This window comes from Centrocercus urophasianus, unplaced genomic scaffold (genome assembly GCF_019232065.1).
Source record: "Centrocercus urophasianus isolate 14NV4802_14NV808 unplaced genomic scaffold, USGS_Curo_1.0 seq_33, whole genome shotgun sequence".
In the NCBI taxonomy this organism is placed as follows: Eukaryota; Metazoa; Chordata; class Aves; order Galliformes; family Phasianidae; genus Centrocercus; species Centrocercus urophasianus.
The window spans coordinates 3,446,083-3,469,943 of NW_024884900.1; the positions used below are offsets into that span (position 1 = coordinate 3,446,083).

General features: G+C 51.9%; 3 protein-coding genes across 4 annotated transcripts; 1 reads left to right on the forward strand and 2 right to left on the reverse strand.

The window, feature by feature from the left end:
* Positions 1–581: 581 nt before the first annotated feature.
* Positions 582–4,347, reverse strand: TTC19 (tetratricopeptide repeat domain 19). Its single transcript, XM_042830329.1, has 10 exons — positions 4,059–4,347; positions 3,903–3,979; positions 3,662–3,772; positions 3,550–3,588; positions 3,062–3,118; positions 2,731–2,792; positions 2,090–2,184; positions 1,750–1,904; positions 1,296–1,458; positions 582–888 (listed from the first exon to the last, which is right to left on the reverse strand). The coding sequence occupies exons 1-10, from the start codon at positions 4,330–4,332 to the stop codon at positions 755–757; spliced, it is 1,167 nt and encodes a 388-aa protein (XP_042686263.1). The 5' UTR covers positions 4,333–4,347; the 3' UTR covers positions 582–754.
* On the forward strand, positions 4,250–13,852 carry ZSWIM7 (zinc finger SWIM-type containing 7). 2 transcript variants are annotated; one of them, XM_042830335.1, is made up of 6 exons: positions 4,250–4,348; positions 4,699–4,795; positions 6,715–6,736; positions 8,819–8,921; positions 13,192–13,296; positions 13,556–13,852. In XM_042830335.1, the coding sequence occupies exons 1-6, from the start codon at positions 4,331–4,333 to the stop codon at positions 13,670–13,672; spliced, it is 462 nt and encodes a 153-aa protein (XP_042686269.1). In that variant the 5' UTR covers positions 4,250–4,330; the 3' UTR covers positions 13,673–13,852. The 2 variants fall into 2 exon arrangements, with proteins under 2 accessions (XP_042686269.1, XP_042686270.1); XM_042830336.1 differs by lacking the exons at positions 4,250–4,348; positions 4,699–4,795 and adding an exon at positions 6,199–6,476.
* Positions 13,853–15,480: 1,628 nt separating this feature from the next.
* Positions 15,481–23,377, reverse strand: ADORA2B (adenosine A2b receptor). Its single transcript, XM_042830330.1, has 2 exons — positions 22,932–23,377; positions 15,481–16,547 (listed from the first exon to the last, which is right to left on the reverse strand). The coding sequence occupies exons 1-2, from the start codon at positions 23,258–23,260 to the stop codon at positions 15,854–15,856; spliced, it is 1,023 nt and encodes a 340-aa protein (XP_042686264.1). The 5' UTR covers positions 23,261–23,377; the 3' UTR covers positions 15,481–15,853.
* Positions 23,378–23,861: the final 484 nt, after the last annotated feature.

Sequence of the window (23,861 nt, forward strand, 5' to 3'; positions counted from 1 at the left end):
AGAACTGGCATTTAGTGTGCTCTGGCTGCTGGAGTGAGGTAGTCAGAGGCTTTTATTTCTGATAGCAGCTCTGGTTTAGTAACATTTTTACTCTTTGGAGAAGGCAGGCTCTATCTTTGCACGCTAAATGTTCTGAAGATGCACACTTGATCTTCAGGCAACCTGTCTGAAAATAACATGAGGAGGCTGAAGCTCTGTCCTGATGTGGGTACATGATGGAAAGCATTCTGCTGCAGTTCATACATAGTGAACTGCAGCACTGATAGGTGCACCCTGCTATGCTGGCTGGCATGGAAAGAGTGAGAATTCCTGTCTTAGGTTGGATCCTCCTTCCTTAGTCTGAAATTTAAGTCGGTGCTGCCTCATGGCAGGCTGTTCTGTTTTTCACAACATGGCTTTAGGACAGACATGTTTTGAAACTGAATACTGTGAAAAGTCAGGAATAGCAAATGGCTGCTCCTTGACTAACTGCAGGTATCAGTAACAGGCTGGACTTGCAGTCTGCTGGCAAACTGCACTCACTAGCACAAAGATCCTGTATATTACGTTATTATACCCATAGATTACACCACAAATTCAAATACTATTAAGATTTCAGAACTTTATTTTGGGCTTAACAGTTAGGCAATAACAGCCCTTCTTATTAAGCTCTCCTTAAGTTCCCAGTTGCTGCTCCTCTGGAGAATTGTACCAAACTAGTCCCAGGCTGCCTGTATTCACCCACCATTGCTGCTGTTGGACTCTTTGGCCAAACTCACTGAGAGCCTTTTCTCCTCTTGGCCAGTTCAGCTAATTCTTCCTGGATGTGCCGGACAGAATCAGCATCTCCCTTCTGTTCTGCCTGTTTCAGAGCTGCTTTATACACTTGTTTTGCTTGCAGAAAGTCTTCTGTGAAAAGAGAAATAACCAGCCACATCCCCCACATGCAGAGGGCAAGTAAAGGAGCACCTGGAACACTTCTAGAACTGGGGTGATTTGGAAAACATTCAGTATCTGCCACCACTGGGGAAGCCAGATAGCAACTATAATGACGTGTCAAGGTGCTGCTTCAGCATCAAGGTCTCTGAAACAAATTACAAACGCCTTCTGTCCTTTTTGGAACAGCTGCTGTGTACAGGACAAGGCAAACGAGGTCCCTGTGGGTGACATTCTGGTTCACCTTGGACCAGACCTTCCAGCAGCTGACTCTGGTTTGAATGCAACACAAATTGCCTACCCCAAGTCAGCAGGCCCACAAATTAAACTAAAAACAGGAATGCACAAAAGTGACAGACACTGGACATTCATTCACTTACTTTTGTGCATCAGAATTGCTGCCATGTTATTCAGCACCATGTGCTCCTCAGGGTGTTGTGTCTCCTTTGCCAGCTCAGCTGCCCTCTTCACATGAGAGTATGCCTCATCATAGTGCCCTTGAGCATCCAGCACAGTTGCTAAGTCATTCATGAGCACCACAGTCTGCAGCAGGACAGGAAAGGAATCCTCAGAGCAAAACTTGTGTAGAACTTTGAGCCTACAGCAGCCCCCCATTCATATGTTACGCTAATAAAAGTGCTTCCCAGAGAAGCTTTTGGTAAGGAAGTACCTGTATATTAACGTGACACGTGCTCCCTGTTACCAGCAGAACAGTGCTGTCTATATTCACTGCCAGCAAAGCTGCTTTTAAGGCTACTGCCCTCCCCCATTCAATCCCTCACAGCCGTTGTGCCTTTCCTTCCTTACTAGTCTGACTCCCATTGTACACATTACCTGTGGATGAGTCTCTCCCTGAACTTCACTTGATATCTGCAGAGCCTTCTCGTACATTTTTTGGGCCACTGAGAGCTGGTTAATGTCTAGCAGATAGCGAGCGTAGGAGTCCAGGCTCATCCCCAGCAAGAGACGAGTGTTGGCTTTTTCTTCAGCTGCAAATAGAGAGGAAGTGGAAGTGAACACTGCAACATGAAGCATGAGTTCACCTCCTCCTATGAGAGCTGGAAAACCGAGCAGCATGAAGACAACGGACTGGCATGAAGATGGTGCTTAGGCAAGGACAGAGAAACAGGGAAAAGATAATGAAAGAAGCCTTTGGCAGTTGAGGCACTCTCACCTGGCAAGACATCCTCAGGCAAGTCCTTTTGCTTGGCAATCTTCTCCTCTAAGGTCAGGATGCAGAACTCATAGCCAGCCAGGGCTAATTTGTGCCTGCAATGTACAACAGCTCAGCAGTGCAAGGCTTCTTCCATCCCTAGAGGGATGGATGCGAATGCTTTCCTTATCCTATAAGACTTTACCCCTCCATTCTTGCCTTCAGTGCTCCTGGATTATGGTGCGCACCCTTCTGACCCATGTGCAAAGGGACCCAAGAGGGAGAAAGGAGCCCCATAAAAAAAAAAAAAAAAAGGGCCCACAGAGGCTGCCCCCCCTCAGTGCTCTCTTGTGAAAAAAAGAAACTACAAATCACTAAAAACACCAACTACATTCAAAAGCACGTGTTGCGAGGTGGGGATTTAAGGCTAGAGCACTGTGGCCTCTATGGCTGCTTCTGCCCTAAGCTGGGCGGGTTGTTACAGCAATCGCTGCTGCACGATGGTGAGCAGGCAAATCTGTCAGAACTTTCATATGATGGTATCTTATCATATCAAAGCTTCCTTAGGCACTCTGTTCTTAGAGGCACAAACCTCTGCTTGGCCACCATTACCACTGTGAAGCTGAGATTAAAGCAAAATATGCCTTTAGCAGAGAACTCACTGTTTCTGAGCAGCATAGATACTGGCCAGCTTGAGGGACATCTCAAGGATTGCATTGTCATCCTGCCAGGACACACAACGCAACTGTTACTCCTCCTGCACCTTCCCAGCAGAACCGTTACTTTGCCAGAGAACAAACTTAAGTCCTTCAATGTTGTTTCCCATCCTGTTTCCAGAGCAGCTTTCCACTAAAGGACATTCCTGAAAAGCTGGCAGGCTCACAGCTACTGCTGCCAGGTACCAGTAGAGGCAGAGCATCGCACCAAACAGACCAAAGAATTGAGCACAGCACTTCATGCTCCCAGTGAAAAGCCTTCACCAAAAGAACCCACCTCCTTCATGTCTCCTGCAAGCAAGTAGCTCATCGTTGCTTTGTAGAGCTTTTCTGCCTGAAATGAGAATGTTGAAGAATTACTGGAGGGTGAGGACAACACATCCCTACAACGGAAGACTGCTGGGAGGAATCTGCCTCAAACTCTGGCATTCATATTGCCACAATTATTATCAAGAGTGGTGAGAAGTCAAAGGCCAACCAGAGTCCGGTGCAACCGCCCGCTGGTCAGGACCCCCATGGTGCCCACAAACTTATCCCAGCTGGGGCTCTGCTCTGCTTTCCTAGGTTCTCCTCGGGCCAAGGATTGTGGCGTTCAATAGTAAGAAAGAATCCTTCCCTTGGATGTTGGAGCCCAACGCCCAGCTGGGAAAGCTTTGTTCTCAGCAGCACCACGAGACCGCAGGCTGAATGTTCTGCTTTACAGATCCCAGCTCTCAGCTGTCAGTCCATCCGGCAGGAAAACCAGCGGCCGCCAGACCCACTCACGTTGTCCAGCTGTCCCTGCATGAAGGCCACGTTTGCCATCTGGAAAAGACAGACAGCGCTGGAGCTCCGCAGCGGTTCCGGGCTCCCACGGCTCGCCGCCCCGGCTGGTTACCGTGCTGTACGTGTAGATGATGGCCCTCCTGTTGTCGGCCTGCTGCGCCAGGCGCAGCGCTCGATGCAGCAGTCGATCGGCCTCATCCAGTTCGCCCTTCATGGAGCTGAGCTGCGGGCAGAGAGCGGCACGGAGCGGCGGAACCCCTTTACCCGGCCCTCCCCTGCGGGGCTCCGTGCCCACCCGGCGGGAGAAAGCTGTCACCGCACGGCCGCCATTTCCGCCGCGCTCGGAGCCTCACCTTGGCCTTCTTCAGTAGGAGGATAATGGCGTCCTCGCCGTCCTCCTCGCCGTCGTCCCTGGGAAAGACGGAGAAAGCTGCGGGCCGGAGGTGACCGCCGCCTGGCCCGGTCCGGCCCTGTCCGGCCCAGCCCTCCCGCGGCCTGTTGCGCCTCACCTCCAAGGAAGGCCAGCGCAGCCCCGCCCGGCGGAGCCCACCGCCACCTGGCGAACCCCGCGCCGCCGCCATTGCCGCCCCGCTCCTGCCGGGCCCTGCCGTGCCAGACGGGCCGGGGTCGCGCGAGCCCCGCAGGGCAGCGCCAGGCCGAGCGGCACAGAGCCCGCGGCAGCGCCGCCGCCAGCATCTTCTCTGGGCGCGGGCCCTTTAAGAGCTCGCCCTCGTCACGTGACGGGAGTCTTCGCGTCACCGGAGCGGCGCGCTCCGTTGCCATGGCAACGCGGCTGCAGGTAGGCCCTGGCCCCGAATGGCTCCGGCTCGGTTCCCGCTGCCGGGATCTGGCAGCTGCCGGCGCTCCCCAGAGACTCCCGGGCTCCCCGGGGCCGCCCCGGGCCTGGGTCTCTTCCTGCCCCCTCCGCTCTCCCCCGCGGTGCGTTTATGCATGCGGCGTCCGAAAGGCCCGCCTGAAAGACCCCGCGCCTCGCGAAGCCCTTGGTGCCGAGAAGCGCCCGGAGCGCAGCTCGGGTTCGGCCGGATGCCTTTTCCTTGACCTCGTGTCGGGCTGGGACGAAGCGCTGTCCTGACAAAATGACCTTAATGGCTTCCCACCGCCTCCTGATCTCCTCTATCTCGCCCCCAGTCCGCTGGGCAGCGCTGTGGGATGGACGGCACCTTGCCGGCGGTGGCAGAAGAGCTTCTGAAGGAGATCAGGAAGGCTTTTCAGGAGACCTCCCACGGTACGTAAGGAGCAGCAGAGCCGTCCCTGCTGCCCGGGTGCTGGCACAGCCTCCGTAGCAGCGTCGGTGCCCTGCCCTCATCTGCGTCCTTTGCATGCTGTCACACAGCCGTGGCTCTCGCTGTTATTTGGGCTGTTCCCAGCCTTTGTGTCCCTGCCTGGAATCAACACAAAGGGCTCTGAAGTAGAGATAATAAGGAGCAGCACCCCTTTAAAAAAAAATAACACCCGGTTGGATGCTTTCCAACACGGCACTTAGGGAAATTCTGTCTGCCCAGAGCTGGCAGTGCGGGTGGTTGTGTCTGAGGGATGACCGTTTCCATGCTTCTGTGGGGCTTTTTGTCATGCCTACACGGTGCTCCTTTTTATGGACTCAAAACCAGAGTTGAAAGGGAAATCTTCCTAAACTTGATTGTGTTTCATCAGTGACCAGCAGAGGGTACAGCGTCGGCCATCATGTGGCAAAGAGCTGCTTTCCTATTGCTTAATTGGAAGAAGGCACAAGCCAACCTTGGTCTGTTCCAGCAGCCAGTTCAGAACTGTTACCTTCCTTGCATTCTGGATTACTGACACAGTTCTGCGGTCTGTGCTGAAAGAATATTAGTCTTTGTCACTAAAAAAGTCCTAAGGAAAGTGTCTGTGCAAGGAGTGCTTTTAGCTGTGCTGAAACTGACCAAATAAATAATCGGGGAAGTCTGGCTGAGTGCTGCATTGGACTGCAGAAGGAACAAAGACTTCATATCAAAACAGGGTGGCCACCTCAGTTGCTTTTTGTTGTACTTGTGTGGCTCTTGTCAGGTTAGAGGAGATCCAAAATGTGCATGTGACTTTTTAAAGAAGTTTATAAATCCCTCTGTAAACAAGGAAAAAGTCAGAGTTCCTTTCAAAGTCCACTTTTCCCTACAGCACCCAAAGCTGTGTGCTGGGATGTGACCGAGGGAGGAAGCTGTCAGCCTCTTTGGAGAAAAAAATCAGAAGAAAGTTGGAAAAGTCAAACCAACAGCATGAAGTCAGAGAAAATATTTTGAATTGTTGGAAGAAAGGGCTTTAAAAGTTAGGAGACCGATAGGCTTGTAGCAGAGTACTGAGATGTACACTGTGTCCTGCTGGTGATAACAGAAATAGCAGATTGGCTGATCAGTGTAAGCTGCTAGCTAAAAGAGACTGTGTGGGAACTGCTGAGTCACGGCCTGAACCTCTGATCACCTGAGGTGAGCCATGAGCCAGCCAGAGGAGCACAGCTGAAGGCAATTCACCTGTGCTGCAGGAAGGGGTGGAGCCTGGCTGCACCCCTCCTAGACCTATTGAAGAGCTGGCTGCCAGTGGGGAAGGGTCTCATCTGGAGATCCCTCCTTCTGGTGTTTTGTGGTGAGCCCAGCATAAGGGTAAGCCTTCCATTTATTCTCTCATGTTATCATAGTCCACTTCGCCTAGCTCTCTTGTTTATATTGTGATTGTAACATCTTGATATCCATTGCTTATACAGACTGCTTTTCCTAAGTGTGATTTTCCATCTTAACAAGAAGTTCCAATACACGAGAATGTTATGTTTCTGTGGACTGTAATAAGAGCTATAAACTAGCAGGGCCCTCAAAGACCATGCTGGGAAAAGAACAACACACTTAAAGTTAGAATGCCACAGAGTTCTCGGCTGATGCCAAGAGAGCTTCAGGGAAAACAATGTACGTATTTTTAACCAGCTTCTTAAAGTGGCAGAGAGAGATGTGGGGTTTATTACATGTGCTTTGGGAAGAGGCAGTGCTGCTGTGGGTCTGGTCTCAGAGGAGGATGTGGGAGGCTCAGGGCTGGAAGGGCTGCACTCGGTGAGGCCCCTGGGGGCAGATCAGGGAGAGCCTCTCTTCCCTGGGATGAAGTTTCTTGCAATGGCTCACGCTAACAAAATCACCCTTTTTGTTTCAGTGCCCGATGACCTGCTGCTGGGGTGAGTATCTTTTGCTTTGCTTTTTGTCCCAGTTCTGCCAAAGGACAGCTGGTAACCTGTTGTCAGTGCAGCACTGCTCTTTTTCCCTGTGTAACGCTTCTCGTGCAGAGTTGCTGAGTGCTCTTGCCTGTAGCAGGAATGAGGATATCTCAGGGGTTTTTCCACGTTTGTGAAAGGTATCACTGAATTTCCTGTGATGATGTGCCCTGATTTGGGTGGATAAAACATGCAGAAACCCAGGATGTTTAACCTGAGCTCTGAGTCCACCTTCAGATCCGTCATGAGTTTTCTGTGGCAGCAGGCTGTTTCGGTGATTCATGCCACTGGAGCAATGTATCTCCTCTATGTTCCTGTCACTGTGAGCACAGCAGCTTCCTGCCGTCCCCTCCTGTGTTTGAGTCATACGTATGTGTGATGGAAAGGGAAAGTTGAACTTTCCATCCCTCTGTACCAGGGAATTGTTACTTTGAAGATTACCTTGAGAGGTTTCCTCTGTAGGAATTCTCAGGTCGGCTTCAACACTCGTGCACTGATTGAAGCCTGTGAATAAGTCGTACCCAGGCAGAGCCAAGAACTCTGTTCCAGTCCTCACTGATTGGTGACAGAGGTAGAGAGAAGGCACCACTACAGTGAGAAAAGCTTTTCTTTCAAATCCTATTTAACTTTGTGTTCCTGCCTGCCTGTAGGTTAGCCGGGGGAGGAGATCACCAGGAACTCTTCAGGCCTTACTAATTTTGGGTGTGAGGTTACTTAATATAACAGTTGTGAAAGGTCTGCCTTTGGGGAGGTGTGTGCTGAGGCCTTCTGGACCACAGTGGCTTTTGAAGCGTGGGATTACATTTGACAACTCTCAACTTTTTGCTTCCTTCTTGTCATAAAAGTTAAGAGAAATTCCCTCGTTAAGTTTAGTAACACTGGGGTGGTAACTCTTGGCAGCTGAATTCCCATCAGTTTTCTGTAACCAAGGGATCTGAAGTGTTCTGATTTCACTTCTGAATCTCTTCCAAATATCTAAAGAACTTCAGTTTCCTTCAGGCATTCCCCTTGCTTATTTCCTGTTAGACTGATCAAATTATATACGTGAAAAAAGAATTCCCTCAAACTGAGTTACTGAAACTCATTGAACTCAGCCCCCTTCTATTCCCAAACCTAATCACTAAGGAATGTCTTACGTTGACGTTCCCCCACCCATCGCTGCTCAGCCCTTCAAGTGGGGCCAGTCCTTGTGCCTCGACTTTGTACAAGTGAAGTTGTGCTCTTCCTGGAATCAGTCTGTCTGCTTGGCTCCTCAGCAGTGAGGTTGACTCAGCCTCATAGGTCAGTCACACTGCTGGGACGGCTGTGCCTCAGCTCTTTGGCACTGTTTGAAGTGTTCCTCTCCTTTCTCCTGCTCATGTTTTGTACCATTGTTTCATGGCTGCTGATTCTCTTGTTGGTTACCTTTGCAACTAATCTAGACTGCACATTTTTTTCCTCAGTGAATAAAAGGTCTGTAAGGATTATCTCAGCTGCCCCTGGGCTCTTTGGAATGCTCTCAGAGCAGCTGGATGTGCAGCTCTACAATAATTTCAGGCTCATGAGCTGTCTGGACAATAGGCTGGAGGTACAGCTGTGTGGGTTTGACATGCAGCTTATCAGATGTTCTTCTCACCTACATGGCTAACGCTGCACTACAGTCAGAGGCTGAGGTACAAATCTCACTGCTGTGTCTCTGATGCACTTTGTCTCATTTTGGTTCAGGACAGGAACCACTGTATGTTCCATGGGAAAAAAAAAAAAATCCTAAAAATGCCTTGTAATTAAATCTGCATTGGGTTTTGCAGAGATGTGTCTTCCAGGAGCAGGGCTGTCATCTGGGCTGTCTCAGAGACAGGGTTGGCAGTCAGTGGTGAAAGCCAGCAAAGCTGAGAATGACGAATGGACACGTTGTTTGGTGGATAGTGGAGCTGTAACTGGTGGGATTTGGGGATGCAAAGGGACCCTTTGGCTATAGGCCTCCACAGGGCTAAGTCCTGTGGATTAAACTAGGTCAGGTGATCTCCTTTTGTGGCATGACCTAAACAGAGACACTTTTTCTTTCAGGCTGAAGTTCATATTTGGCCCATCTGCTGTCCCAGCTTTGGATTTGGTGGATCACCGTTCTGTCACCCGAGTTGTGTCCCCGAGTGGAAGGACTGCCTATCAGGTAAGCACTCTGTCTTTCTCCCGAGTTTCACTTTCTGATGTTTCCAGCTGACATTTTACTCAACTACTGACTGATCAGACAAACACAGAGTCAGTGTCTGCCTTACAAACCCTCAAGAGCTACTGGAGAGCAGTAGCCACGGGATGGAATGAGAACAGCATGTTGCCCTGCAGTTTCCTTTACAGCTCCTGATTAGGGACGGTTTCTGATTTGTTTGTGAGCTTTAGGGTCAGAGGGAGGTTTTCCAGGATTTGCTGATTTTGCTGCATTATTTTCATCCTATCCAGCAAAGGCAGTTCTTCCTCCTGATGAACTGTACACAATGGAGTGTTATCTGCAGTCACTGCATTTCTTTGCTCGTTGCACTCCAAATCCTCAGTGTCTCTGATACCAGTGACCTCCAATAGGATCCTTGCTGCCTGGAAGGAAGCAGTGAAGGCCAAGCCTGTGGCTTTCATTCCAGTTCACTGTAGTCAAGTCTGTGAATCACAGAAGCATCTTCATGAAATGGCAGTATAGACAGAAGAGCTCATCTTAGTCCTGAAGATGAAGCTCCTTGTACAGCACCGGACTGCAGGGCAGCTGGGGCTTCTCAGCTGAAGGAAAAGTCATTGGCACTTCTTTAAACCTTTGCTGGGAAACTGGGCCTGGGTAATGAAACAAGTATTTCTCATGTGTTCAGAGCTTGCATTGCTTACTTTGCGCATGGAATCTTCATCTCTTCTGGGAGCTTGGAGAGGACATCTGCTCCTCTAAAGAAGCATGATTCATAAACATACAGGATTCAAGAACACAGGCTTTAATCTGAGATGAGGGCTTGCCTGTGGGTTTTTGGTAAAGCCTAAGAAGCAGCTGCCTCAGTAATTGAATGCTTAAAGGTTGTTCTTTTTTTACTGTTTCTCAGTTGAATATGTCACTGAGCAGAAAATGATCACATTCTCTTTGCAGAGCTTTGTCAGGCCTCGTGGGCTAAAGTAAGAGTGTGGCAGGCAGGGATGTACAGTCATCACTTCCCCCTTTTTGTGTGGAGGACAAAGGGAACCACTTAGAGCCTCTGGTCATCTCAAGGAGCCCAAATGTATGCTCACGTACCCTTGGCTTTTCTGCATCGTGACGGAGTTATCTTAATCTCAAGAAGCTTAATACTCATTCCTGGGTGGAGGAAGCCCCTTGAGAAGGGAGAGATCAGAGGAGCATGGTGAGAGGGTTTTGATGTGCCACATTCTGCCCGGACAGCCTGTTGTGCTCTGGACAGGGCTGTTCTTAACGTGTGCTGCCTCAAGCAGCGTGTACTGCAGCAGGAGCCTAACTGATGCGTGCTAAAAAGGAGCCAGTGAGAGAAGTGCTGTCCTCCTGCCTCTGCAGGTGGAGGTTCCCTAGCAGAGGAGGAGCCCTTGGGCAGGTTGATCAGGGCTGGTCACCTGGAGCTAAAGCAAGACAGGCCTGGCCTTCAGCCTGGCACTGTGGTTATGGTGTGGGTGTCCAGCATCAGCCAGGTATGTGTCTGCATCCTCCGGGCTGATCCATGGCCTGCAGGAAATGTTCCCTGCTCACAGCTGTGCTGCTTCAGAGCAGCATTGCTCTTCACCCTGCTGATTAAGGCCACTCTGATGAGTTCATTTAGAGAAGAATTTGAAAAGCTATTTTCTCTGGAGGCGTGAGGCCGGTCCTATTGCAAAATTCTTCCTCAGCACATCTGTCTGAGATGCAGAAACAGAGCAGAGCCTTCCCCAGGGCCACTAGCTGGAGCTCTGACAGGAGCGCAGGCTGGGGCTGTAGAAACTGAAGCTCTGAGTGGGACACATGGTGGCTGGGTAATGTCATTGGCCCTCAGCTCGTGTCTGTGTGTGGTGCAGATCCCAGCTGCGTGCACTTCTCCCTCTGCAGAGAAGCACGCCCAGTGCAGTGGGGGCTGGGGGACGTCTGTGACTGCCTGCACATATCCATCCCACTGCCCTGAAAGCTCTGCCCTCCTGGCTGCGCCCAGATGTGGTTGAGCTGGAATGTGCCTTCACTGGCAGCTGGATCCAGGGAGCTCTGTTTGTTGTGGCCATAAGGTTGGTGCTGTTGTGAAACTCCTCTGGGTCCTCATAGCCAAATCTGAGATCTTGATACTTCACAGACTAAAATGCTATTTGTGTTCCATATCACCCAGCACATCTCGGGCACTGCTTCAGGGGAAAATGCCTCTGCTCAGACAAGCTTAAAGACTGCTTGTAGTTTGTAGTGTAGACAGCTTTTGCCCTCAGGAACTGAGATGGGAGTAGAAAAAGCCCTCATTTGAGTGAAAATTGATTTGTCTTTCAATGCCCAGGCATTAAAAAAAAAAAAAAGTAGCTCTTGCTACTTAATATGGGGATGGCACTGACTGGGTATTCAAAGGCTGTTACTTCACAGTTGGTAATCATCCTAGAAGGGCTTGTATAGTATCTGCCTATACTGCAGGCTAGAGCCAGCCCTGTGTATTCCTGATCAGGGATACGGCTGACCTGCTGCAGAGCAGCTGCTGCTGGCTGGTGTTGGAGCATGCTGGACGTTACGGGGTGAGCAGCAGTCGGGGCACACGTTGGCTCTGCCTAAATTGTGGAAAAGCTGTGATCTGCAGGAGTGAAGACAGCAGGGAGAGAATCTGTGCTCTCGCCCTGCCGCCAGCCGTCACTTCTGTTGCTCACATCCTGCTTTCTTCTTAAATATGTCTTTGAAAATTGATTTCCTAGAATTCTGTGGCAGCCTGCCCCATCATGAGGGTTGGAGCAGCAGGTCGTGGCACAGAATGTGGTGCTGCCTAGCAGTACAGAGAGGGCAGCACTAGCTGCCACAGGAGCAGAGCTGGCTCTACTGCATCCCCACACACAGGCAGGGGCACCTCTGAGGTGGTTTTTCCTCTCTCTGCATCCAGCAGGCACCTGGAGCTGAGAGCACAGGAGGAAATCTCACAGCATCTCAGGGCGAAGAAAGTCCCTCAGCGCCTGACTTGACCACAGCAGAGCAGAAACGGCACCTCTTCCTCTTGTTTTTTGGAGATTAGGTTCCTGCCTTATTAGGCAGAAGCTGTATTCTTGCCATCTAGATCAGAATGGGGGATCTCTAAGCTCAGCCCAAATCTGGCAGTCTGTGATTCCCCCCTCCCCCTGAAGGAAAACACTTTTGAAGAAAAAGCAGCATCAGAACACTTCATCTTGAAAAACAAAAATCAAAGGAGATGATAAAGTTATTACAAGTGAAACAAACTTAGCCTGGAGTATAAGGAAGGCCCAGGGTAAAGGCCAGGCTCTGTAAAAAGCCTGATTTCCCCTGAAATAATGATGTGGATCTCATGTCATGATCTGCCAGGAGTGATGAGGGATAGGAGGCAAAGGCATTTCTGTGGGAGAGCTCCAACCTGCAGACAACACCTGCAGGGCCAGGGCTGCAGTGAAATGCAGGGGATGGGGGAAGGCTCCTTTTGCAAACACAGTGTGAGGGCTGATGTTCTTCTGGAGTGATGTAAGAATGTTTGATACCTCCTGGAGGAGAGCAAAACTCTGCAGAACTGCGCTTTTTCCTTCATTAATTTAATCTTTGCATTTAAGGTATGGAGGGAATATGCCTCAGCACCAGCCCTGTGGAGGAGCTGCATGTGGTAAAATGAGGCAGTGCTGTTCCCAAACCAGAGATGAAGCAGGGAGGCTTCTTCTCTGGAGACTTGGGCTCTGTTTATTCAGACAAATCTAGATTCCAGCGGCTGCAGCTGTTCTGGGAACACAACAGCAGCCTCCAGTTCCTGGAGCTGGTTAGAAAAAGCCTCAGTGCAAGTGCTTACTGCTGTTTGCCCTTAGTCCCACTGTCATCAGTGGCCCTGAATTCACCCATGTGAATATGTGACAAAGAGTTTTGGTCATCTTTGACCATCCAGTGTCTACCAGTAAAGGGAAGAGGCTGGCTGGAGGGAAGCCAGGCAATTGGGATGGGGCTTAGTGCTTTGTGGCACTGCCCTTTTCCTCCAGACAAGACAGGATCTGAGGTCTGTTGGGAGCATGGGTCTACATACAGGAGTGTTTCTCTGCAGGAAGAGAAGTGCACAGAGGCATGGAAAGCTGAGGAGCTTTGAGCTCAGTGTGGATCTCTGCAGTGTTTGAAGCCCCTTTTGTATTGTGGCCCCTGCTTTCCTGCTGCGTGCTCTGAGTCTCTGGGGAGAGAGGACACTAGGGCAGATACAGGCTGAGATCAGACAGATTATCCCGAGCGCTCATCCTGAGTTCCCCCTACCCTCTGACTGCCTTTATTTCAGGTCCTTGGGAGCTCAGGCAAACTCTACACCTGCTACAGTTCCTGCCACTTCTGCACGTGTCCTGCTTTTGGTTTCACTGTACTGCAGAAGAGCGAGAGCCTTCTGGTAAGCTGTCTGCCTTAACGTGGGGAGCAGGGGAGATGGCCATGCTGATCTCTCCCCGCTGAGCCTAGGAAGGCTGACCTGGGCAGACTGGGGCTGCAGGCTGTGCCAGGGCTTGGTGTGACAAGAGGGAGCTGTGTTCCTGCAAGCTGAGGACTTCATTAGGTGCATTCTGGCCTGGGTGGTTTGCTGTGGCTTCCAGGTATAGCATGACATTTCTGTGTTGCTCTTGCTGTTAACTTTTCCATGCTGTTATTTGCAGTGCAAACATATACTTGCCGTCTACCTCAGCCAGGCCATGGGAGCCTGTCAGGAGCTGACTGTCTCTGAGGAGCAGCTCACAAGCATCTTACTGGCTGAGGAAGAGGATGAAGGATGAAGGACTCAGATCACATGCACATGTGATTTCCATGTACCTCCTGGCTGCATAGCCAGCATTTTTCTTGTCTACATGGCTGTCAAATGTCCATTGCGGCTGGTAGGCTTATTCTTGTGCTGTAATCAAGTATGGCTTAATTAGCAGCTTTGCACTGATACATAATAAATGGTAAGAAGCCTGTGCTGACTTCAGTTTCATTAAGCTATTCTTGGGATTTCTGAAGATGTTTGAAGCAGGTCTTGGATCTCTCAGGAACCAGCTCTGTGACTGCTGGTCCTGCTCTGAGGTTCACCTCCTCTCCAGGTAATGTGGATTTGTATGACACACCATGTGAACACAACACTGCGTAAAATGACTGCACACAGGCTGAGCCAGCTTGTGTAGGTGGTAGATTAAGCATTCTGTATGTAAATAACAAAGTTATGGCAAATACAAAATCCGAGCAATGTGAGGAAAACACATCCATCCTATGTACATCAGAGCAGTAAAGAGTGATAGCAGAGGGTCCACAGCTACACTCTACAGAAGGGTCCTCTGCTATTTTCACTTCACATTTTTATAGTAATGTTCAGAGCTTTTTCTGAGGAGGGGTGAGAGGGTGTCCTGTTTTTATTTTTCCTTGAAATGACTTTGGCTCAGATCCAGGAAGGCACTTCGTGTGCCTCAATGCCGTGGTGACCCAGGCCACAGTTATCAATGGCTGATAACTCGGTAGCACATTCACACAAAGGAAACAACCTGTCTGTCTATGGACTTCTGGCTCGTAAGTGGCATATGAAAGGTAGCAGTAGTGAGTGCCACTCTGCAGTGCTGTCACACGCAGGCAGTGTCCTGGGACTGGCTCTGTCTCTGCTCTGTGCTGTTAAGAGTTTGGTTCTTTTTCAGCCTGCATGAGGGGAGGGATTGAATGCTTTGTTGTAAGGATAAATGTGGCTTGCAACCACTTTGCAACTCTGCCAGACGTGCAGGTGAAACTCTACTTGTTTCTAGCCATGATTAAAGGAAGGAACACAGCCAAAGATAATAGTGAAGGGAAGGACTAAAAGGAGAGCCAAAGCCTGCCTAAATGGCAGGAGGTGGCTACATGTGTTAGCTGGATCGTGACCAAGGCAGATGCAGCAAAGCTGAATGGAGATAGTAAAAAAGAAATCCTTCAGACTAGCTTTAACTGTTCAGATTCATCTTGGAAATGCCAAGATAATGAGCCAAATGTGGGCATTGCACAGACCCCGTCAGAGCTCACTGGTGCTTCACCAAGCTTTGTGGCTGGCTTTGATGGTTCAGCTGCCTTACAGGAGCTGAATCCACCACTTCCAGCAAACTGGCCTCTGGGCGAGGTGAGCACTTGGAAGTAACTGAAAGTAAATAAAAAAGGTCCTGTGTTTCCATGGCCCTCGGTGGCTTCAGAGCAGAGCAGCCATGACGGCTGGGGCATATCTGCCTTCTGCATTTCAATAACGAGAAATCAAACCTGATGCGTTCAGCTGCACAAGTTAGTATGCACTATAGAACAAAGTGACTTAAAGGCGATAAAACTGCTGTTCTAAAACTTCAGGCAGCCCTTTCTCTGTTTTAGTGAGTAGGGCTCTCATTCTGAGGCCAAAAATATGGCCAGGTGTGATCTGTTTGCTGTCAGCACAGTCGTGTCCCTCAGAGCCTGGAACACAGATCAGGTTTCACACCAGCAACTGGGCTAAGACTTTTTCCCATCAGAGAATACTAGCTGCATCAAACAATTGATGGAATAATTAGAGTATTACCAAAGTGCTGTCAAGTATGAACAACCCAAAAAAACCCAGACACTAAACTATAACTCCTATCAATCATTAAAAAATAATAACATTAATTAAAATAAAGATCCGAGGACTTGACATGAGCAGCACAACTGGGGAAACACCCCCAGCAGGTGGGACTTCCACAGTCAGCACCTGACCTGGCAAGGAAGCACAGCACGGTCACCAGCGCTCACGCAGCCTGGTTAACAGTAGAGGGTGAACTGCACTCAGTCTCCCTGGTCAGGTTATCCCCCTAGGAGGCACCACGTAAATTACAAACATAAAAATACAGCTGCGGAACTGCATAGTGGTCACTGCTGAGCGCTCCCATCGAGCCGGCTGTATCTGCTCACATAGGCACAGGGAGGGTAGAGCTGGGGACAGGCTGGGAGCGGGACGTGCGAGGTCATATGGTCACCGAGGCGGCCGGAGCGTTCATGTTGGTGACGGTCAGGTGCTGGTTGTTGTCAGTGGAGCACTTGGGGAAGTCGTCCGTCTTGCAGAGGATCTTGGAAATGATCTTGCGGAAGGTGTAGCGGAAGTCCCTGATCCTGTAGGCGTAGATGATGGGGTTGATGACCGAGTTGGCATGTGAGAGGATGATGGCCATATACATCACCCACTCTGGCTTGGACTTGGAGAACTCCTCGTTGAAATGAGTGATGCAGTTCAAGATATGCAGGGGCAGCCAACAGAAGGCAAAAAGTCCTACGATGATGGCCAGAGACTTGGCTGCATGGACCTCCTTCTGCAGAGTGGTCCTGGAGTTGCCCATCAGCTCAATTTGATGCAGCTGCTTGCAGGCTACCATGAAGATCTTGATGTAGATTCCCAGCATGATGATGAGCGGAAGCAGCACGCAGCCGAAGAAGTTGAAGTACACCATGTAGCTCATAGTCACCACATTCTCAAAGAGACACGAGATGAAGCAGCCGTGGTGCCCTGCCCCGCTGTCAGCCCCTGTCTCGTTGGTGGAGTTGGGACAACCGCTCATGGCTTTGTTCCAGCCCATCAGCGGGGTCAGCCCGATCACAAAGGACAGGAGCCACAGCACAGCGATGAGTCCTCGCGCCCGCTTGCCGGTCACCAGGCTGTTGTACCTGCAGCATCAGAACCAGGACAGAGCCATTAACTAAAGGAGTGCTCGTGACTTCCCTGCAGTTCAAGTCATTAGCATTTTGGTGGAGGCCACAAAAGCCCCACGTGTACCCACAGGAACCTCACCTCTGTGATGGCCCCAGGGTACAAAATCTCACCTCTATGCCCACAAGGGGATCTGGGGAGCTGAGTCACGTACTGTTCCTGAGGGGTGCCCAGCACTGCCTTCAGCTGGAGGTAAGGACTGAGAGTTCTGAACAAGGCTTTGTCATTGTGTGAGCCTAACCCACCAGGAGGGCACAAAGCACTGCAGCCAGCACCTGGCTCCCAGCACAGGCATGCTCCAGCATGCTGCTGGGCTACCTGACCTGCAGGGCTGAGCTGCTGCTGGCTCTCACTTGCACGCTGTACTGGGCAGCTAAAACCTAACCAACATCACCACATGGTCTTATAGCCTCTGTACAACGGGCAGCTTGCTTCAGTTTGGGCTGTTCTTAGGCCTGCAGCAATGCTGGCTGACTGGAGATTGCCACAGTGCAGTAGTGTGATGTCTGTCCCTGTGCTACCTCGTACAGTAACGTGGGAAGCATCCGTGTCTCTGGAAACCACGGATCCTATTAGCTTCCCAAACAGGGCGATAGCTGGCTTACACATGCCAGGCTGCAGCCCACGCAAGTCTGTTGTGGCTGGATAACAAACGCCCTGGGAGACTGCTCCGAGCCAGCATCTGCTAATGATGGATTGCTCAGATTTAGAAGCCAGGGGTTGTGTCTCTATTCCGAGACTTGCATCCAGGCATGGAGCAGGGAGCCAGGAACACTGGGCTCTTCTCCCTCCGCCTGCCCTCCCATCAATGTGGACAGCTTCCCCCGGCCACCAGGGCTGCTCCTGTGTGGTTGCATAAAGCTGAATTTCTGAGCAAATGCTTTCCTCAGGTTCTCATGAGTTACAAAAAATTTCAGCCATGGCACAGGGTCAAGCTGGTGTGGTACTGAGGGGCACAGAGCCATGTGTTAACCCTACACCTCTCCTTATGCCAAATCCTGAGTTAGGAAAGCCAAATGCTCCCCCAAGCCCAGTTGCCCAGAGCAGTGAGAATAGCAGTAAGGGCAGGCAAGTTGGGTGCAATTAGAACAGACAGCAGCATCAAAGCGCTGCTCAGTTCTCTTTTTGGGGATACAAAGAGCTCAGTGAGTGCCAGAAAGACAACATGAGAAACCCATTATTGTCCCGTCCACTGCCAGCTAGCATCCACTGGCTGACATACGTGTCCCCCCTTCCCACACCCTCCTCTCAGTGCTTGTTTACTCTGGCTCCATTACTCTGCTCCTCCTTTCCTAAGAACGCTTGTTCTTATTTTCTTCCGGCCCGTGAGGCAGGGGAGGGTTGGATTCCCACAGACCCACAGCTGTGCATCTGAATCACGCTGCCGTCGCCTCCGTGCGCACGCGGCCATCCCCTGCTGGGAGCCACGGCCGCAGGCAGCAGCCCTGCACGGCTGCACACACACCAATGGAGCTCTCAGGGCAGGTCTGGGTGCCCTGCACCTTCCTCTCCTCATTATCCAGCACTGCTTCAGCTGAGAAGTTATCAGAGGGGGCAGCTGTGAGGCCCAGCCCTTTTTTTTCAAAGCCCTGTGCCTGCTTTCAGGAGCTCAACCTGCTCTGAAACTTGGTTTGATTAGAAGCAAAACCCCAGAAATCTTGGCAAGGTCAGAGCCTCAAGCCACCAATGGCAACAGCAGCAATGGCAATGGCAACTGCAAGGCCGAGCTCATCCCCATGCACACACAGCGTGAGCAGGCAGTGGGGAGCCGACGCATTTCCACAGCTCTGAACGCACCGCTAAATCCCTCCTTTGCTCTTTTAGGCTTAATATTATTAGGCAAGAAACAATTAAAGTAAATTTACTCGCTGAAGTCTGCTCAATTAATGGACAACAAATATTGAATCTCCTCTATGCTTCTGCCAAAAGGCATCAAGTGCTGCTTTAATGTAAATAACAGTTGAATATTTTAAAATGATTTATTGAGATTAAATAACCCAGCAATGCATTAGTTCCCTTCACACAGGCAGGCACAGTCTCTTTCCTGGCCTTATCAGTGTCAGACTGCTAAATACTCAGCTCCCGCCTGCTGCTGCCCATTGCACACTGGAGGAGCACCAGTGCCACCTCATCACTGGTACCTGTTCTCAAATAGTTGTACTGACACCAGAGGTGTGAAAGCCACATGGAGCTATTGAGTGTTTAAATGCTCCTCTTGTGTACAGAACACACTGCTGACGTTGCAGCATTACCTTTCTAATCAGGAGGAATTCCTCTAATGACAGAGTGCCATGGGGCTGCTGCTCCAAGCAGCCCGACAGGGACATCAGTGCCTGCTGCAAAGCAGAGCCAGGAGCATCCCAGCCCCTGTCCTACCCTTTGGGTCCCTGGTTGGGGCCATGCCTGCAGTGCTGTGCTGCATCCTCCCCATCTGCCTGTGCCCAGTGCCGGCTGCAGGGACACAAGCAGCTGGGAGCCACAGAACTCATCCTCTGCAGGTGCTCTAATACAAACACGTGGTGATAATTTACATGTTTCTATTTTAAGTGTGAAGAAAAACACACAGACACCTCCATTCACAAGGGTGAGGGCCTTCTGGCTGCCAAGCATTGTGTCCCTGTCATCCACTTGCAGCTGTACTTTGCATCACACTCCCTTTTTTTTTCAGCACCAGTGCTGTTGTGCTGCTTGAGATCACACACCGAACAGCACACCCTGGCAGGACATCTTAAATGAATCATAAATTGCACTTTAGAGGGAAGAAAGAAAAAAAGGAAAGGAGAAAGCAGTGCTGTCCAACCAGGAAGGAGTTGGCGGCGAGAATGAGAAATCTGATCGGCGTTACAGCATCGGCCGAGGAAGCCGGACATCTGCGCGTGTCCGCATCCAGTGGCAGACAAATCACTTCCTCCTGCATCTGTCCCTATTGTGCACATGGGAAGGCAGCAGCATCCCCCGCTCATGCTCTCGGCCTTCCTGCCGGGTATATGGGGCTGGGGGGCACAGTGAGGGCAGCCAACAGTGAGCGCTGTGCCGACTGTGTGCCTATGGGTGGCAGTTGGCATTGCAGCATCCTTGAGCCCGGCTTCAGCACCCTCCCAGCCATCTTGGGGGTGTTGCTATCAGCCCCTCCATGCCTGGGGATGAGGATTTCTCTCATTCCCAGCCCCCAGGCACGCCTTGTGGTGCAGAAGGGAGATAGGAGCTGCGGCTGTGTCAGTGCAAACCCGTGTATAGGGCACTGGTGCAACCCCTCCCACGCATGGGAGCCCTGTGCACGCAGATAGCGGATAAGGGCAAGGTGGTGGGTGGCAGTGAGATCACTTCTTGTGTAGCACAGCAGGCACCAGGGCCCTCAGCAGCGCAGGGTGAGGATGTGGCCATCGCTGTCCCTTGTCCCCTGCAGAACGGGGGTACAGCAGCTCCCCTGCTCCTCAGCACCTGATTGCTTTCCCAGCACCAGACGGTGCTCACAGGGCGCAGCCACACCCCAGGAACACAACGCAGGATGTGGGTTATTTGTGGCTCATGGCAGGCCCGAAGTCATCAGTGGGATTACAGGGGGATAATCCGCTCTTTGGCGCGTGCAAATTCCCTGAGCCCCGCCGGCCTTCGGCAGGCTCTGGGAGCAGATGGGGACGGCACAGCTGGCAGCACTGACCCTGCATGAAGCTCCGCTGGAGCCTCACATCCCACTGCAGAGTGACTGCCATCAGGGTCAGGGCAGCACGGCCCTGAGAGACAGCACAAAAATTAACACAATATTGGGGTTTTTATAACAGATTGAGCTGACCTGAGCTGAAAGAAGCCCTGGACAATCCCAAGGCTCCTTTTCCTGGCTCAGCCCAGCTCCATGCCCCAAACCACAGCCTGGAAGCAGCTGTGTGCTCCCTGACATCCCTGCTGCCCCCACAGCTGCTCCAGAAGTGCAGAGGTCCTGGGGACAATTCACATCCTGTCGGGATTTTGGTTTTTGCCAGGGAGGGAAATGACCCCTGAGGTGCAGGAAAAATAGAAAAAATTGGGACATATTTTAGGAAATCAGACTGCTCACACCTAAAAATAGCTGCTATTTCCCCCCTGCACTGGGCACACTTCTGGCCTGCTGCGTGCTGAGGTTATAAACCAGCAGTAATAGTGCTGGTCACCAATGGGATGGGCAGGAGACTTAGAGGCACTGCAGGGCAGCACTGATGGGCATAGGGACAGCAGGACAAGGGGCAGCCAAAAGCTGTGTGTCCTGGGGAGAAAGGAGCTGGGAAGGGGCTCAGGGCTGTGGCCACACATGCAGGAATGGTGCAGGGGGGCTCCTCAGGAAATAGTAAATTTGTGAAACAAACAAATAAAAAATAGAGTTTCAAGGGACAGAAAGAATTCATGACTTTGTGGCCAAATTAAGCAAATATTTTTAGCCAGACGAGGGAGGGTTCCAAAGAACCAGTATGAGATTCAACAAAACAGTTGTTTTGCTGCACTCTAGGTGGGGGCCCATCAGCTCCTTCCTATGTGCCTCCATTTCAGAAAGCAGCAGCAGAAGGGCCAAGCAGCCCAAATGCGATCTGCACAGTCGGTTGGGACCCTATGTTTCTCTGCCACCCCCAGCCACTGCTGCTTCAGTCAGACTGAAGTAATTTGCCTCTTCTCCCATGGGATTTCTCGGTTCAGCCAAAGAACTGAAAAATCCATTACAAGCTTGGCTGCAACGCACAGCCCTGCCCGCAGCCCTGCCTGGCCTCTGTGGGCTGAAACATCCCTTAAATAATACTGAATTATGCGTCAGGCTCCGTCCTCAGCATCCCCGCACAGGTTACCAGAGGGAATGCGGGGTGCTGAGCTCAGGTGATGCAGGCTGCAGCTGGGCACCAACCTGTGCTGCACAAACACAGCCTTTCAGCACAGTCTCTAAAACTGCTGCTGCTGAGGCACTGCCCTGTTCCCATCCTTGTAATGGGGTTTTACTGCTTTCACCCTACCCGGAGGGGCTCTGTGCTGTCAAAGCCCACTCCAAGAGCCTCAGTGCCAACAGGTGGATCAGGTGCCGAAGCATTGCCCAGACAGACAGAGTCCTGTGCTGGAGGCTGGGAGCTCAGCAGCCAGAGCCAGAGCTGAGCCCTGCTGCCCCCGTACAACACTCCGTATCCTATGGAATTTCCACACTCTGGTGACACACAGCCACTCAGGATACATGCAATTCCATCACCCAGTTTTATTGTCTGCCCGATGACTAATTAAAATTTGCCCCACATGTGGGAGTTCTGTGCTGCAAGGTGCCAGAAGAGGGTGGGTGGGTGGGGTCCTCTAAGTCACTTTAGGATGAATTCATCAGTGGTGCAGAGGAGCTAGAGGTGAGCAGAGCCCAGGAAAGCTGCAGCTGGCGTGGTTCAGCTGAGGTCCCTGTGCTGGAGCTGCCCTGACCATACCAACACTGCTGGCAGTCCCAGTGCTCCTGGGGCTTACGGGGCTGCATCGATGTCTGTTCTGGGGGAGGGACAGTGGAGACAGGAGAGCAGGCTGGTAGACTCAGGTCAGTCATGTTACAGACTCTGGAGTTTTGGTGCACTTAGCACTTGTAAAATATATTTCGCACACTTTCCCAGTGCATTGCAATGAATTAGAAGGAAGCCAATTGCTGGCCTTGAAACCACGCTTGGATAAAAACATGAACTGCGTGTTTCTGAAAACCACACAGTGGTTTCTGACCCCCCTGCTGCTCTCCCCTCACAGCACGCTGCACAGCTGACAGCTCCTGATATTTCCTGGTGTGCATACTCGGAAGGAACAGGCTCGTGTGTAAGTACAGAAACGCACTTACAGCACCCAACACTTGCTGCAACAAACTGCACTTTCTGTTTATTACATCCCCTCTAAAACTTGGAAGAAGCCTCGTTAGCTCTAGTCCATGTTAACGACTTGAAGCATGCACAGTGTCATAGCAGATCCTAGGGCTCCATTTCAGCCTTGCTGAAGGTATCATGACCCCGGCTGGGAGCAGCCTGCACAGCTGCTCTTATGCTTAATGACCCAGAGAAGCCCAGATAGCACAGGAATGGGGGCTGTACGAATACCTCCATAGATGAGCTGGAGCTGTCCCTCACTACCGCACTGCTGTGGAGCCACTGCCAACCCACCCAAGGCAAATAACTTCCAGAAACTGAGCCCACAATTATATCTCTGATTAAGAGATGAGACGCTGACAACCTGATCCCAGAGCAAGTGATGGCAAATCACTGACACTTTCACTATCATCACCTTTGGGCGGCAGACCACACGGTATTGTGAGAGAGAGGAAGTTCCCACGAGTCAGGTGGGATGGGGCAGCTGCAAGGTGTGAGGACTCTTACCTCAGGGGGATCTTGATGGCCAGGTACCGGTCGATGGCCACCGCCAGCAGGCTGAAGATGGAGCTTTGGGTCAGCACCAGCACGAAGCAGGCGAAGAAGAGGCAGCTGTGAAAATCCACCTGGAAACCGATGCTGATGGTGATGGCAAAGGGGATTGCCAGCAAACCCACGGCGATATCAGCCACCGCCAGAGACACCAGGAAATAGTTGGTCGCGTTCTTCAAGGTGCTGTTGATGGCCACGGCCCAGCACACCAGGACGTTGCCAGCGATGGACAGCACGGCGATGATGAGTTCCAGCACGATGTAGGTGGTTTTCATAGTGTTCATGGCGAGAGCCCAGGGCGAGGAGCTCGAAAGGTTCACAAGCAGAAGGGACTTTCCGCCACAGGTACCGGCAGGCCACGGGGCAGCGGCTCCCGGAGCCCAATTCCCATGTCCGGCCCCACCGATGGGGCCGTGGGGGGCCGCAGGGGCGCGCCGAGCCCCGCGCCTCGGCCCCCCGCTGCCCGCAGCCCCCGTCCCCCGGGGGGCATCCGAGCTTCGCCGGCAGCGATCACCGCCCGCCCTCCACCGCGGGGCCCGGCCGCCGCGGGGCCATCGGGGCCGGTCGGGACGGGATGGATCGGGACGGGAAGGGACGGGACGGGACGGTCCCTCCGCTCCGCCCGGGGATGCTCCGCCGCCGCCCGCTCGCCCCGCTCCCTGCGGAAACCGCCGCCGCGGCTATTTCTGCACATGGGGCGAACGGAGCGGGGCGGGGAGTGTGCGGAGCGGCCACGATTGGCCGAGGCGGGCGGGCCCGGGCCGGCACCCCCGCACCTCTCCTCTCCTCTCCGCGCCGCGCCGCTCCGCCCGGCCGCTGCCCCCGCCCGCCCCGCAGGTGCCCCGAGCAGAAAGTTCCCCGCGGCGTTCAGCACCGCGCTTCTCC